General features: G+C 34.9%; 3 protein-coding genes across 5 annotated transcripts; 1 reads left to right on the top strand and 2 right to left on the bottom strand.

Annotated features, from left to right (window-relative positions):
• The first annotated feature begins 339 nt into the window (after positions 1–339).
• On the top strand, positions 340–1853 carry LOC21399902 (temperature-induced lipocalin-1). Its single transcript, XM_010105063.2, has 2 exons — positions 340–767; positions 1519–1853. The coding sequence occupies exons 1-2, from the start codon at positions 396–398 to the stop codon at positions 1702–1704; spliced, it is 558 nt and encodes a 185-aa protein (XP_010103365.1). The 5' UTR covers positions 340–395; the 3' UTR covers positions 1705–1853.
• A 3038-nt stretch (positions 1854–4891) lies between these two features.
• LOC21411251 lies at positions 4892–12430 on the bottom strand. Of its 3 annotated transcripts, XM_024170087.1 has the most exons (7): positions 11935–12430; positions 11689–11796; positions 11506–11595; positions 11241–11294; positions 10815–11152; positions 10275–10509; positions 4892–5246 (listed from the first exon to the last, which is right to left on the bottom strand). In XM_024170087.1, the coding sequence occupies exons 5-7, from the start codon at positions 10818–10820 to the stop codon at positions 5017–5019; spliced, it is 471 nt and encodes a 156-aa protein (XP_024025855.1). In that variant the 5' UTR covers positions 10821–11152; positions 11241–11294; positions 11506–11595; positions 11689–11796; positions 11935–12430; the 3' UTR covers positions 4892–5016. The 3 variants fall into 3 exon arrangements, 2 of the variants coding, with proteins under 2 accessions (XP_024025855.1, XP_024025854.1); XR_002902797.1 differs by having other exon boundaries at positions 10763–11152; positions 11689–12430; XM_024170086.1 differs by having other exon boundaries at positions 11689–12430.
• LOC21411252 lies at positions 5397–6922 on the bottom strand. The gene is made up of 2 exons (XM_024170084.1): positions 6416–6922; positions 5397–6290 (listed from the first exon to the last, which is right to left on the bottom strand). The coding sequence occupies exons 1-2, from the start codon at positions 6728–6730 to the stop codon at positions 5685–5687; spliced, it is 921 nt and encodes a 306-aa protein (XP_024025852.1). The 5' UTR covers positions 6731–6922; the 3' UTR covers positions 5397–5684.
• Positions 12431–13175: the final 745 nt, after the last annotated feature.

Genomic DNA, 13175 nt, shown 5'->3' with positions numbered 1-13175 from the left:
CATTGCCAATAAAATACTTCTTCACTATATAATTTATATTTTTTTAGGGAACTTTAATATAAAAATTATGATTAAAGGTGAAAAAAATTGCATCTTAATAGTAAGTAAATATTTTCTTTAAAAATTAATATTATTATTAACATTGAAACAATTTAAGCCGTTTAATTTTAAATTCTCCTGTTAATATGCCAACTGTCATTTCCAGAAAACAAATAAAGAAAAAAAAAAAACCTAGAAACTGCCATAAACGTCTGGCAGATTCAATCGTTCGACCCTACACGTGTAAGGCCTATAAATCTCCACGTCTTCGCCAAAAAGACGTCATTTCCACTCCTTATCATGAAACCAAAACCTCTGAAAAGTGTGTAATTTTTATTTTTTTTTCCCCTTCAACGATGGCAAAGATAGAGATGGAAGTGGTAAAGGGTCTTGACATAGAGAGATACATGGGACGGTGGTACGAGATAGCCTCGTTCCCGTCGAGGTTTCAGCCCAAGAATGGCGTGAACACAAGGGCGACGTACACGCTGAAAGAAGATGGGACGGTGAATGTGGTGAACGAGACTTGGACTGACGGCAAAAGGGGTTACATACAAGGCACTGCCTACAAGGCTGATCCCAAGAGTGATGAGGCCAAGCTCAAAGTCAAGTTCTATGTGCCTCCCTTTTTGCCCATCATCCCGGTTGTTGGTGATTACTGGGTTTTGTACATTGATCCTGATTACCAGGTTGCCCTTATTGGCCAGCCCACCAGGAAGTACCTTTGGGTATGCTCTTTTTTCCCAAATTCCCCTCAAGGCCTCAAAAAAAAAAAAAAAAAAAAAATCTATTTTTATTCCATCATATATAATTTATTCTTCTCGTAATCCAAATTAAAAAAATGAATGTGGTTGACAAATGAATATGAAATTGGGTATTTATAGTTTAAGGACATGCTTAAAATGTTGATATTTTTTGTGTGGAAATGAAAGCAGTAAAGAAACTTTGGTCTTTTGTATTCTACTTGGTTGTTCTTATCATCTTTTGTTTTGGTATTCATACTGTCAATTTACTGAGTTTGTTTTACCTGTGACACCATAAAAGATTAAGAAACCAAGAATAATTATTCATTTTCATATGCATATTGTTTTTAGTACTTGAAATTGGGTTTGAATATTTCAAAGACATGCTTAAATTAAAGTTCATATTTTTGTGTGGAAATGAAACCAAGAAAGGAACTTTGGCCATTTGTTCAGTACTTGGTTGTTCTCATAAGAAAAACCAACTATAATAACTTGGGGCTTAGCCATGATATTTTACACAGCCTACACAGGGAATATTGGTAATATTGATTAAAATTAGAAAAACACTGATTGTAAAAGTTTTGATCTGGGGTAGAAATGGAGCCAAAACCTTTTTGAGATGTTCTTTTTGATTTGTATATATGAATTTTGTAAGTCGTTGTATCAACAGTTTATTGATTAAATTTTTTACCTTTTTTTTTTTTTTTTTTTGTCGTGTGTGGTTGTTGCTTTGTAGATATTGAGCAGGAAGACTCATATAGATGAGGATATATACAACCAGCTCGTTCAGAGAGCCGTGGATGAGGGCTACGATGTGAGCAAACTACACAAGACCCCACAGAGTGACCCTCCCCCGGAAGGAGATGAAGGCCCCAAGGACACTAAGGGCATCTGGTGGATCAAATCCATCTTTGGAAAATAGTTGTGAAATAGCATTTTGTGATTTCAGTACACAGATTATAAATATGTTAAATGCCGTTTGCAGATTCTAGATACTGGATGTTTAGTGTTTTCTGAATTTTCTGTTTGTTGATATCTGTAGTGTGAATATTACACTTTTATGGATGCAAAGTTTGATGGTCAATAGTGTTGTTTGGAACCGTTTTTGAAAACGGTTTTCATGTATTGTGAGAAGTAAAAAATGAAAATAAAAACGAAACGACGTTTGTTTAGCAATAAAAATAAAAACGAAAACAATGAGAATGATTTTTGTAAAAGAATTAGAAAATAGTTTGAAAGTTGTTTTCATTTTTTAGTACTTATCAACAATATTATAATAAATTAATTAGAGTATGTTTGGTATAAGGGTTATAGAATCTGGAATCATAATTTTGGCTTAAATTAGTATTTGTTTACAAAAAGTAAAAAGTTGTTCTGATTTGACTTATTCAGAATCAGTGTTTGATTCGGATGGTTCCAATTTAAAGTTGAAAGTTGTTTTTGTAAAAGAATTAGAAAATAGTTTGAAAGTTGTTTTCATTTTTTAGTACTTATCAACAATATTATAATAAATTAATTAGAGTATGTTTGGTATAAGGGTTATAGAATCTGGAACCATAATTTTGGCTTAAATTAGTATTTGTTTACAAAAAGTAAAAAGTTGTTCTGATTTGACTTATTCAGAATCAGTGTTTGATTCGGATGGTTCCAATTTAAGGTTTGAACTCTAATGTGACGTTTAAATCAAAATCACCATTGATTCTAAAACCAACTCCCTCTTAGTTTTGGGTGGTTTAAACATCTGATTCTTGTTCTGGTTTCAAAACCATGATTTAGACAAAAAATTATAAATTATGGTTCTGGTTTTAAAATTAAAACTAGAATCACCCTAGTTTGAACCATCATACCAAACGAAGTCTTAATAAACACGATTTCACTTTTTGATAATCTCTTAAAAAATCAACCAAGAGAATTTTAGAATCAATCTAAAATGATTCTCAAAACAATATCATTTTTACTTTTTATTAAAAACAAAATAATTTTAAAACCAATGTAAAATCCACCCTTTATCTTTATCTCGTGTATTTGTTCAGGAGTCATGATGGAATATTATAAATGAATTTTTTTTTATCGACATTGGTTCCAAAGAGAGATCAAGACATTAGTATAAGGGAGAGAAATGGAATCCAAGAATGGGAATGTGGGTCCATTTTGAAACTTTATTTAGGCTTAATTTAGTAGTACTGTATATTTTAAGAAAATTACTTTTAATTATGCTGAAAAAAGTAGCAGTTACAAAAAATAACGGAGTGTTTGGTAAAATATAATTATAGTAGCTGCGCTGGTTACAAAATCAGTGTAATAGCATTTGAGGTTGAATTGCTGTAAATAGTTAAAAATTATAACTATATTATATTATATTATAATATAATATATATAATTACAATATAATATATATTTATTATTATATTTAATAAATATAATACAATAAAATTATTATTAAATAACATATAATATGATATAGAATATAATAATATTATTAAAATGATTAATATAATTACAATATTATAAAACACATTATAATACACTACAACAAATATCAATATCAGTAGCAGACTAAAAACGCTATTAATCACTAACAATAGTATTTTTGGGAGCGCTAGGACATCGGGCACTATTAAAAGTCCTAAGAAAACATAAGGCTTGTTCTTTTACAAGTATTCTTAAGTTAAGTTTTTGAGTTGAGTTTAAGTTGAGTTTGAGTATAACTTGAGTTGAAGTTGTAACTTGAGTTTGCGTTTGGTTATGCATACTTGAGTTATGTTTTGAGTTAAGAATTTTTTTAAGTTTGTGTTTGTTTGTGATAAAACTTGAGTTGTGAATAGTGGATATCATTTTTTTTCCTTTAACAATTTTATTCAATTATCTTACAATTTTTGTTATTTTCTGACTTTATTATGTTTTATTGTAATAAATTACTTGTAATTACAACAATAAAAAAATAATAAAAATAACAAGTAGAAGATCAGTTTTCATTTTAATTAAGTTCAAAAAGACAACAATAAATACGTAATTAAGTTCAAAAAGACAACAATGAACGAGGGCTATTAGCGTGCACGACGGTAACGGTACACTGTCCACATTGTATGCGCCCTTGCATCCCTTAAAGCATTCATGTCCACTTCTGCATTAGAATCCAATGGTTGACCCTCATGGTTAGTATTGTCGTTAATGTCCTCATCAACATTCAGTGGATCAATGTCTGCAACCGGAACGCCATCTTTTGAGTATTGGTCCAATAGCCTGTCCCCATTACAGTACATATGGATAAAATTATGTATTATAGCACATGCTACTGGAATCATAACTTGTTTGGTCATGGGGTAACGATTAATGGTTCTCAAAAATCTGGTAATTTTAAAAAACACATAATTACAAAAGTAAAAAATAATAAAAATAAAAAGTAGAATATCAGTTTTCATTTTAATTAAGTTCAAAAATACAACAATAAATACATAAATTATAACATGAGTATTTAAAGACCCTATAACATAATATCGTCGCATATCAACGTCTTTTGAATGAGGGCTATTAGTGTGCACGACGGTGACGGTACATTGCCCACATTGTACGCGACCTTGCATCCCTTAAAGCATTCATCTCCACTTCTGCATTAGAATCCAATGGTTGACCCTCATGGTTAGTATTGTCGTTAATGTCCTCATCAACATTCAGTGGATCAATGTCTGCAACCGGAACGCCATCTTTTGAGTATTGGTCCAATAGCCTGTCCCCATTACAGTACATATGGATAAAATTATGTATTATAGCACATGCTACTGGAATCATAACTTGTTTGGTCATGGGGTAACGATTAATGGTTCTCAAAATATGAAATCTAGCCTTCCACACACCAAATGTTCTTTCAATGACATTACGTAGTGAGTAGTGGGTGTAGTTAAAAAGCTCACGTTCGCTGTGGAATCCTCTTTCACGGCGAGCCCTATACTCTTACAAGTAGTATGTTGTCCCCCGATATGGTGCCATGAAGCATCCATTGTTAGCGTACCCCGAGTCGACGAGGTAAAATTTTCCTACACTTATACGTATATTAATTAACAAATAAGCGTACGTTGATCTAGATCGCTGCCAAGTGTCCTGTGCCTCCCTGTTAGTTTGATTCTGACATAATATAGTTAGGAATATGAATAATTGCTCATCAACATTTAGGTGGACAGTTGGTTGCAATAAGCCCCTTTCCTCAAGGATAAAACTTAGGCGCAAGAATGCATCACTACTCATACGGACTGTCATACATCACTGTTGGACTACGTTCCAGATAATAATGCACTCTAAGTGCGCCTCCCCAACCAGAAGTGTGCCTTCGGCGAGAAGGTTCTCTGTATACAAATCCAACACATAGCATAGTCGCCGCAGCGACAACTTGCATGAAAAAATTATCATCACTGTCATAGTCTGATTCATTAGAACCCAGCGGGTTGGAATTCCCACCTATATCCATCCCTGTCAAATTTTCAGAATAATGAAGCATAAAGTTATAAAAATGCAAATCATATGCATAAAGTTAAAAAGTACATATAAATCAACTCTTACATAGATAATTGCATAAATAAGTTCGCATTAAGTAACAAATCATCAACTAAATGTGCCGCAACCTAATAAGAATTACTCAATTAGTACTAATAACGAAAAACAATAAAGGAATTAGAACCATAAACATAACATTTTTGACAAGTCTCTATGGGCCTGTTCATAACAAATAAAACGAATCAAATAACATCATCACAGCTACGAAGAACCATCCCTTCCACGTGGCATTGTATAGTTGGGTCTCGAGAACGATGGCATGAATGGTTGAAATGGGGAAGTGGACTGGCCGAATGTGTTGCCAGGTGTAGGGTTCGTTTGCATGTTCGGCTGAAAGTACGAGGCCGAAGGCGTTTATTGTGGTGGCGGAAGAGCAACTTGTTGGGTTGTACACTGCTCCATAGTCTGCTGAATCCACACGAGCCGATGGTGTTCTGGCATGTGAAGGAATGGACGCTGCCATCTAGGCTCCATAGTCATGAAGTTGAACATGAAGAGATATTGTTCTTGGGAGATGTCCAACGTTGCCAATAAATCCATGCATTGATCCTGAACGTTTTCAATTTGAACCGACATGTTCGCAGATGCATTTATACCTCGAGACCGACTGCTTGTTTCTATCAAATTAATGAGGAGATCCACAACAAGCTCCATATAGCTAGGTGACGCCCTACGAGAGCTACGACTTGACCGTCTACGTACCACTCGCGATGGTGAGTGTGTATGTTGTCCGCGGCTTTCTCTGTGCATGCCATTTCTCCTATCTGTAAGTGGAACATCGTCACCGTCATTGAAACTGGTTGTTCCTCGCTCAATGGGGCTGCCAGACCTATGTTGTGGTGGAGCATCATCCTGACCATACTCAAAGGCCCCATTTGCCCGAGTATTGGCAAACGCGCAATAATATAAATCGTAATCCAGCAAGGGCTTCCTCCTCGCCCTTTCAACCTCAGGATGGATCTGTAAATTGAGCAACAAATATTAATACAAAACAAAACTTCCATTATATTCTAGAATGAAAAATGACATGAATGTCTAACAAATGGACTCCATCTTGTAAATGACATATACTATTAGAAACTTACACTGATAAATTGTTGCCAATACTCGTCAGTGCAAGTGGGTTTCTTTTTAATCGAATCCCATCCAAGTCCGGTGGCAGTACGAAGTAGAAACTCAGCATCAAACATTTTCTTCAGTCTACTGGCTTTTTGTTTGACTTTATCCCAAGTTAAGGGGACGATAAAATGCTCACTTAGCTCCGCCGCCCATTGTGTGTATTTATCTCGGTGAGGGGTGGTACCGACAGACTTCAATAAATTGAACTCACCTAGACGTCTAAGCAGTTGTTCCTCAGCTTCTGGGCTCCAATTTACATCTCTATCTCTCATTCTCGCCATCTATGTATTGACAATACCATAATGGCAGCAATACGTATGTACATAGCATACAAAATTCATTTAATAAGCTCGGATGTTGGAAGGAGGCTCAGATTTGTGTAAAGGCCAATCATCGTCCTATTATGGAACATTATCCAAGGCTAGGACAATTAGGCTACCAAGGTTTATGTTCAATTAATCTCAGTGGTAGGTTTCCCATACACTCTAAACCTGAACTAGACGAACATTATGCCATGAGTTTATGCATAAACCGGCAACCAATATGCTGCCAAAGGTTTAGCTAACGTCAGCATATTGCTCAAGCAAGGCATTCAAAGTGAATGAAAGCAACCATACCAACGAAGTGTAATGGGATAAACCGGCAACCAACCATTAACCAACCATAGAATATCACTCGACATAAGAGACTAAGCCATTAAATACAATGACATCCTCATAGCCACGGTGAATTGCAATCTAGAAACTGAAAAAATCAAAAACAGTTTCTGGTTTTTTTCCAGAAACTGCACAGCAGGATTTACAAATGTACATATGAGAACAATATTCAAAAGCGAGGCCAAATAAAATGTAAGTATAGAATGATGCATTGTATAGAGAACATTCTTAACAGATGAAAAAGGTTCGTAATATAGCTAACCTAGCAAGTATGCACATAAACTTCATAGCATTTGTTGAAGTCTAGAGGCTAAAATCACCGGAAACAGTTTCTGGTTTTTTTTTCCAGAAACTGAACAAAAAGGGATTCCAACATACTAGTGCCCCGATGAAGTATAGAGGCTGAAAGCACCAAAAAAATCACCAGAACAACAACTGTTTTTTTCCACAATACGAACCTAGGCAAAAATGTCATCTAGAAACTGTTCTCAGAATGCAATCTATAAGAGAAAGCACTAGGAACAGTTTCTGGTTTTTTTTCTAGAAACTAACAAAAAGGGGTTCCAACATACTAGTGGCCGATGAAGTATAGAGGCTGAAAGCACCAAAAAAATCACCAGAACAGCAACTGTTTTTTTCCACAATACGAACCTAGGCAAAAATGCCATCTAGAAAGTGTTCTCAGAATGCAATCTAGAAGAGAAAGCACTAGGAACAGTTTCTGGTTTTTTTCCAGAAACTAACAAAAAGGGGTTCCAACATACTAGTGGCCGATGAAGTATAGAGGCTGAAAGCACCAAAAAAATCACCAGAACAAATGTTTTTTCCCACAATATGAACATAGGTAAAAATGCCATCTAGAAACTGTTCTCAGAATGCAATCTAGAAGAGAAATCACTATAAACAGTTTATGGTTTTTTTTTTTTTTTCAGAAACTAAAAAAAAGGGGTTCCAACATACTAGTGCCGTGATGAAGTATAGAGGCTGAAAGTGCATGAAAAAATCACCAGAAATGCCAAGGTTTTTTTTCCATAATACGAACATAGGCTTTCATCGAGATGCCATCTGGAAACAGTTTCTGGTTTTTTTCCAGAAACTAACAAAAAGGGGTTCCAAAATACAAGTGATCCGATGAAGTCTACAGGCAGAAATCACCAAAAAAATTCACTACAAATGCCAATTTTTTTTTTCCCCAGAATAAGAACATGTGAATTCACCAATACTAGTGCTCGGAATTGGATCTAGAAACCGAAATCACCAAAAATATTTTCCATCAACTGAACATAAGGTTTTGGAAAAAACTTACCGAATTCGAGCCTACGGAGGAGATTTGGTTCCCTTGGAGGTTCCCCAAATGCGAGGAAAGGTTAGCAAATCTGAGGTACCGGCAACGAGAGAGGTAGGGGGAGTAGGTTTGACGTCTCGGTTGGAGAGTTTTCCGGCGTGCACTGTTGCCTCTACATCGACGTAGGAGGTTTACCCACCGAGGTCGCCGCACCTACGGAGTCCCAACAAATTTCCCCGTTTTGAAGGGGTAACAAACGATGACAATGGTAGAGGAAGGGGGACACAAAACATGCGGAAGGGGGTCGATAGTGTGGGCGACGATTTTGAAATCTGGAGATTGGGGGAAAATGGCGCAATGGATTGAGGGCTTTAGAAATCGAATGAACGTTGAAGGAGCAGACCCAGCAACTATGGTCAAACGATTTCGAATCTCGCTAACAGGAGAACCACGTGATTTGCAATGTAGAAAGAAGAGCTGAAAGCAAGCTTCATTGCTTTCAGCAACAGTCAGGAATCTGCACTGTAGAAGTGCAGAGAAGTAACTCAAGTGGCAGGGGTCAGTTGAACTCAAAAACCGGTTGATAACTCGAATTAATTTTCGAGTTCCAATTCGAGTTTTGCACAACCGAACGTGAACTGGGCTTACTTTCAGCACTCGAGTGGGCTTTCTCGAGTAAGCTGAAGTAAACGAACAAGCCCATAGTGTTTTAGGAGAGTTATGGAAAGCTATAGAATTAAGGTATTATAACGTTTAAGACAAATTATTTTCAACCTCTTACATCTATTTAGCATGACTACGATACAGATTAATAATTTTTTTTCCTTGTTATGTTCATACTCTTGTAGCTTTTTAAAATTATTATTGATATCCTTTTAAATTCATTCAAATAAATGGTAATTTTAAGATATGTGATATATCTAAATAGGAACATTCAAATTAAAATATAAAAACATTTAACATATCAATTGTTATCAATATCTACCAAGTTAGCAATAAAATTACGTCTACAACATAATTCATACAATGTCCAAAACCTTAACATTCAAAACAAGTAAAGAAAACAGAGGAATAGTTGGAGATAACAAAGTATCTAAAACGTCTAAGTGCAATGGTTAAGTAAATCCTTCCATCTTAACAAAATGTTTCAACAAAAAAGTCATCTTCACTGTTTAACCTGTAAGAAAGTGATCCACTATTAAAACAATAATCAAACTCAACTAAAACTTCCACCATTTAACCTATAAATAAAGCAAAGACTAGTTACACCATTCACAACTAAAACTTCATTAGAATCACACAATTCTAGCCCGTAAAAACCTCTTGTTGGTGCGTTTAAGAAAGTCCAAAAACATTCAAAGTCCTAATTTCAGAGAAAGAAAATACAACATCCTTGTTTAAGAAATATGATTAGATGCAAGAAGCCAAGAAAAACATTCAAAGTCCAAAAACAGCACATAAAAAAATTACTCCAATCCCTTTTCTTTATTGGTTCAAGGAAGTAGACGTTTCCATATATTATGAAAACCTGCCAAGCATGTCGAGAATCATAGAGCCATAAATCGATCCCATGTTCAAATACAATAGAATATCACTTCATAGCATTCTCTAACACAATTAAAAGAGAGAAACCCTAAATCCACGAACCAAACCAAAGTCCTAATTTCCACAGAGTCTCAATTCGATGTTCACTTTCAGGTTTTATCCCCTTCACCAAGAAGCTCAATCCAACGTCCATAAAATTGCAATACAATTTTTCGTTCACGACTTGAACTAAAAACTCAAATCATGCAAAATGATCACCGAAAACTAAACATGAAAAAGCTTTAATCACTTGTAAACTGACCACAAAATCACAGAGACAACAAGGAAGAATCCTCTCACCTTCTATCGCCAGGTCCAAACCCTCCTCTAGGACTCCTCCCATCGTACCCTCCATCGTCCCTCCTCGACCACTTATACAACGGTGGAGGCGAGCGGCGGGGCAGCGAGTGCCTGCGGTCCCAATACGGCGACGGGGGCAGGCTGAGGCTGTTCCACCACTTATAATCATCATAATAGAGCTCACTCTCAATTGTCTTTCCTCTTGTCCAGAATACCAAATAAAAAATTTCTCATCCTGAAATCCATAAACAAATCAATTATTTGTTATACTTTTTTTTTCATTTGTAGCTGATGAAATGAATATGTTACCGTGAAAACACAAAGTACCAACGATGGAATGGTACTTTTCATGAAGTAGTACCCTTGACTGTCCAACTATAACATAGTTGATGGTTTGCAAACAAAGTAATCACAGGAATAACAAAAACATCATGAACCAAACTAAAACTGAAATCTACGGAAAAATAGCATGTTGATAATAAAACAACCTGTTAGTTGAAGCATTTTCAGATCCACGTCTCCTGTGAGAATATCCCTCACCTTCATCTTGTAAGCTGTGCTTGAAGTCACAATCTGGACCCCTTTCACATTTTTCCTTGTTGAGAAAATCAAAACAAACACCCCTCATAGATTGTTCCCTCGCATCCGCATCATGTTGAAAGTGACATTTTTCCCCTCGTGGACAAGAGCCATAGGAAACAAATTTAAAGCAAAGCTTATTACCATCTCCGTCTCCATGTTTCTGTCATTTTTGTGAGACATCATATCTCCAGTACTGTGAATCAGAAACACCATCGTTGGATCTCTTTGCAGCTTCTTTTCCATCTACCATTTCCTGTACTGTGTATGGAGAAGAGGTAGTGCCTGCTGGCTTTGCACTAATGTGTATGTTATTAAAGTGGTTAAACGGATTGTCCTACATAAGCATTAAGTATCTGTAAGGAGATGCAAGTTATAGATACATACCTGCTACAGGAAGGCAGAATTATTGGAGCCTAAATAGCAAGAATCTATAGGAACCTGAAGGAGATGCAAATTTGTGACACTTTGAACATTCATTTTGAACTTAAAAACCATCAATCAAACACAGCCATAAGACAAGGGAAAAAAAGCTAAAATTGTGGTTGAAGTAGTTCAGAAGTCCAATATACTTTCTCTTACAGAACCAAAAGAGTGAAAAAAAATCATCAATACATGGTTGAAGAAGTGCCAAACGGCTAAATAAACTTACAGAACTAAAAGAATGCAAGAACCCCCCAAAGAAACAGAACAGACACTGGTGCTTTCTGGATATCACCGATGTTAGTTTTCCACTGTAAATCTGTCAAAAACAAAAACTTGTCACAAACTATTCTGTCATTTACAAATCTGTCAAAAACAAAAATTTAATGACCTAGAGATTGTGGGTTTTTACTTGACGTGGCGGCAGAACCCTGGTTATGCTCTTTCCTTGGCAGCCAGTTCTTGGATTCGTGGCTCTGTGTAGAAGTCAGAGCGCAGGAGCTTCGGCATTAGAGCCTCTCTACACAACATGAGAATCAATATTTTCAGACCAAAAACAAAATCAGATCAACACCAAAAAAAAAAAAAAAAACCATGGATGCACTGAATTCTGAGAGAGAGGGTTTTTGAATCTCTAGAAGTTTCAAAGAAACCCCACAAATCTGAATATCCAGAAGTTTCAAAGAAACCCCATCAAAATCCATGGGGCGGATCTGGAAGCTTCGTTGGGCTTTCTGGGTTTTCCTCGCCAGATGATGCCGTCGCAGCAGCCCACTACCCTGCCCCAGCTAGATTTTCGAAATTGCAGCGCCGTCCCTGCCGAGGATTTGAGAGGTGAGGGACGAACTGGGTTTGTTTTGGAATTGGATTTTTGAGATTGATGAATTTTGGATGGGGGGTTCACGAGCTTGAACGAGAGAGAGAGAGAGATCTAAAAACACGAGAGAGGGGCTTCGGTTTTTGATGTTCTGGCTTTGGTTTTTGTTTGAATTGAAAAGAGAGAGATCTGAAAAACCTAAACTGAGTCTTCGACAATGTGGGAGAATGAGTTTTTTTTTTCTCCTTTCCTTTGTTCGTATAATGTATATGGAGAAGTTAGATTCATTTCAAACCCAAAAAAAAAAAAGGAGGGAGGAGCGAGCAGGAAAATTGGAGAAATTATTTCCAATGTCCGTCTTGTGTTCATTTTAATGTGTATATTTATATATTTTTAAATATATATAAAATAAACTTGTCAAAATGTCATGAAATTTTAATATATATATATATTATAACTATTTCTAAACGCTATTATATACCGGCGCAATAACATTTTTTTAAAAACGCTATAATTAACAGTTACGAAAAGTCTATTGTGGTGTAGTGATATTACATAAGAAATATTAATATTTCAGTTATAATATAATTAAAAATTATAAGTATAGTATATTTTAATATATTATATCATATTATATAATCATTATTATATTATATTAAACAAATATATTATAATTAATATATTATATAATTATAACGTGTAATACACTATGATATATAATATTAGAACTATAAGATTATATTAATATTTAATTATATTAATCATTCTATATTATAAAATAATAATTACAATATCATATTATAATTATAATGTCATATTATAATTATATTATAATTATAATATCATATTATTAAAATAATTATAATATTATTATAATATCATATGATAAAATAATAATACTAGAGTTATTAATATAATTAAGATATTATTTGTTACAACATTACTATTATATTATATTATATTATATTATATTATATTACGAGTTTGAATTTTAGATTGAGAAGATTATAAATTTTAAATGTCATTAGGGGTATTATGAAAGTTCCATTAATTATACTATGCTGATTCCTGCTTCTGATTTT

This window comes from Morus notabilis, unplaced genomic scaffold (assembly GCF_000414095.1).
Source record: "Morus notabilis unplaced genomic scaffold, ASM41409v2 Scaffold181, whole genome shotgun sequence".
Taxonomy (NCBI): Eukaryota; Viridiplantae; Streptophyta; class Magnoliopsida; order Rosales; family Moraceae; genus Morus; species Morus notabilis.
This window is presented reverse-complemented; position numbering and strand designations above follow the sequence as displayed.

Bases quoted from the DNA above. Each gene is read 5' to 3' on its own strand.
- LOC21399902 (XM_010105063.2), top strand. From the start codon at position 396: ATGGCAAAGATAGAGATGGAAGTGGTAAAGGGTCTTGACATAGAGAGA. The intron at 768-1,518 runs GTATGCTCTTTT...GTTGCTTTGTAG, and splicing joins CCACCAGGAAGTACCTTTGG to ATATTGAGCAGGAAGACTCA.
- LOC21411252 (XM_024170084.1), bottom strand. From the start codon at position 6,730: ATGGCGAGAATGAGAGATAGAGATGTAAATTGGAGCCCAGAAGCTGAG. The intron at 6,291-6,415 runs GTAAGTTTCTAA...CTCAATTTACAG, and splicing joins ATTGGCAACAATTTATCAGT to ATCCATCCTGAGGTTGAAAG.
- LOC21411251 (XM_024170086.1), bottom strand. The intron at 5,247-10,274 runs GTGAGAGGATTC...AAAATTTGACAG, and splicing joins TTTGGACCTGGCGATAGAAG to GGATGGATATAGGTGGGAAT.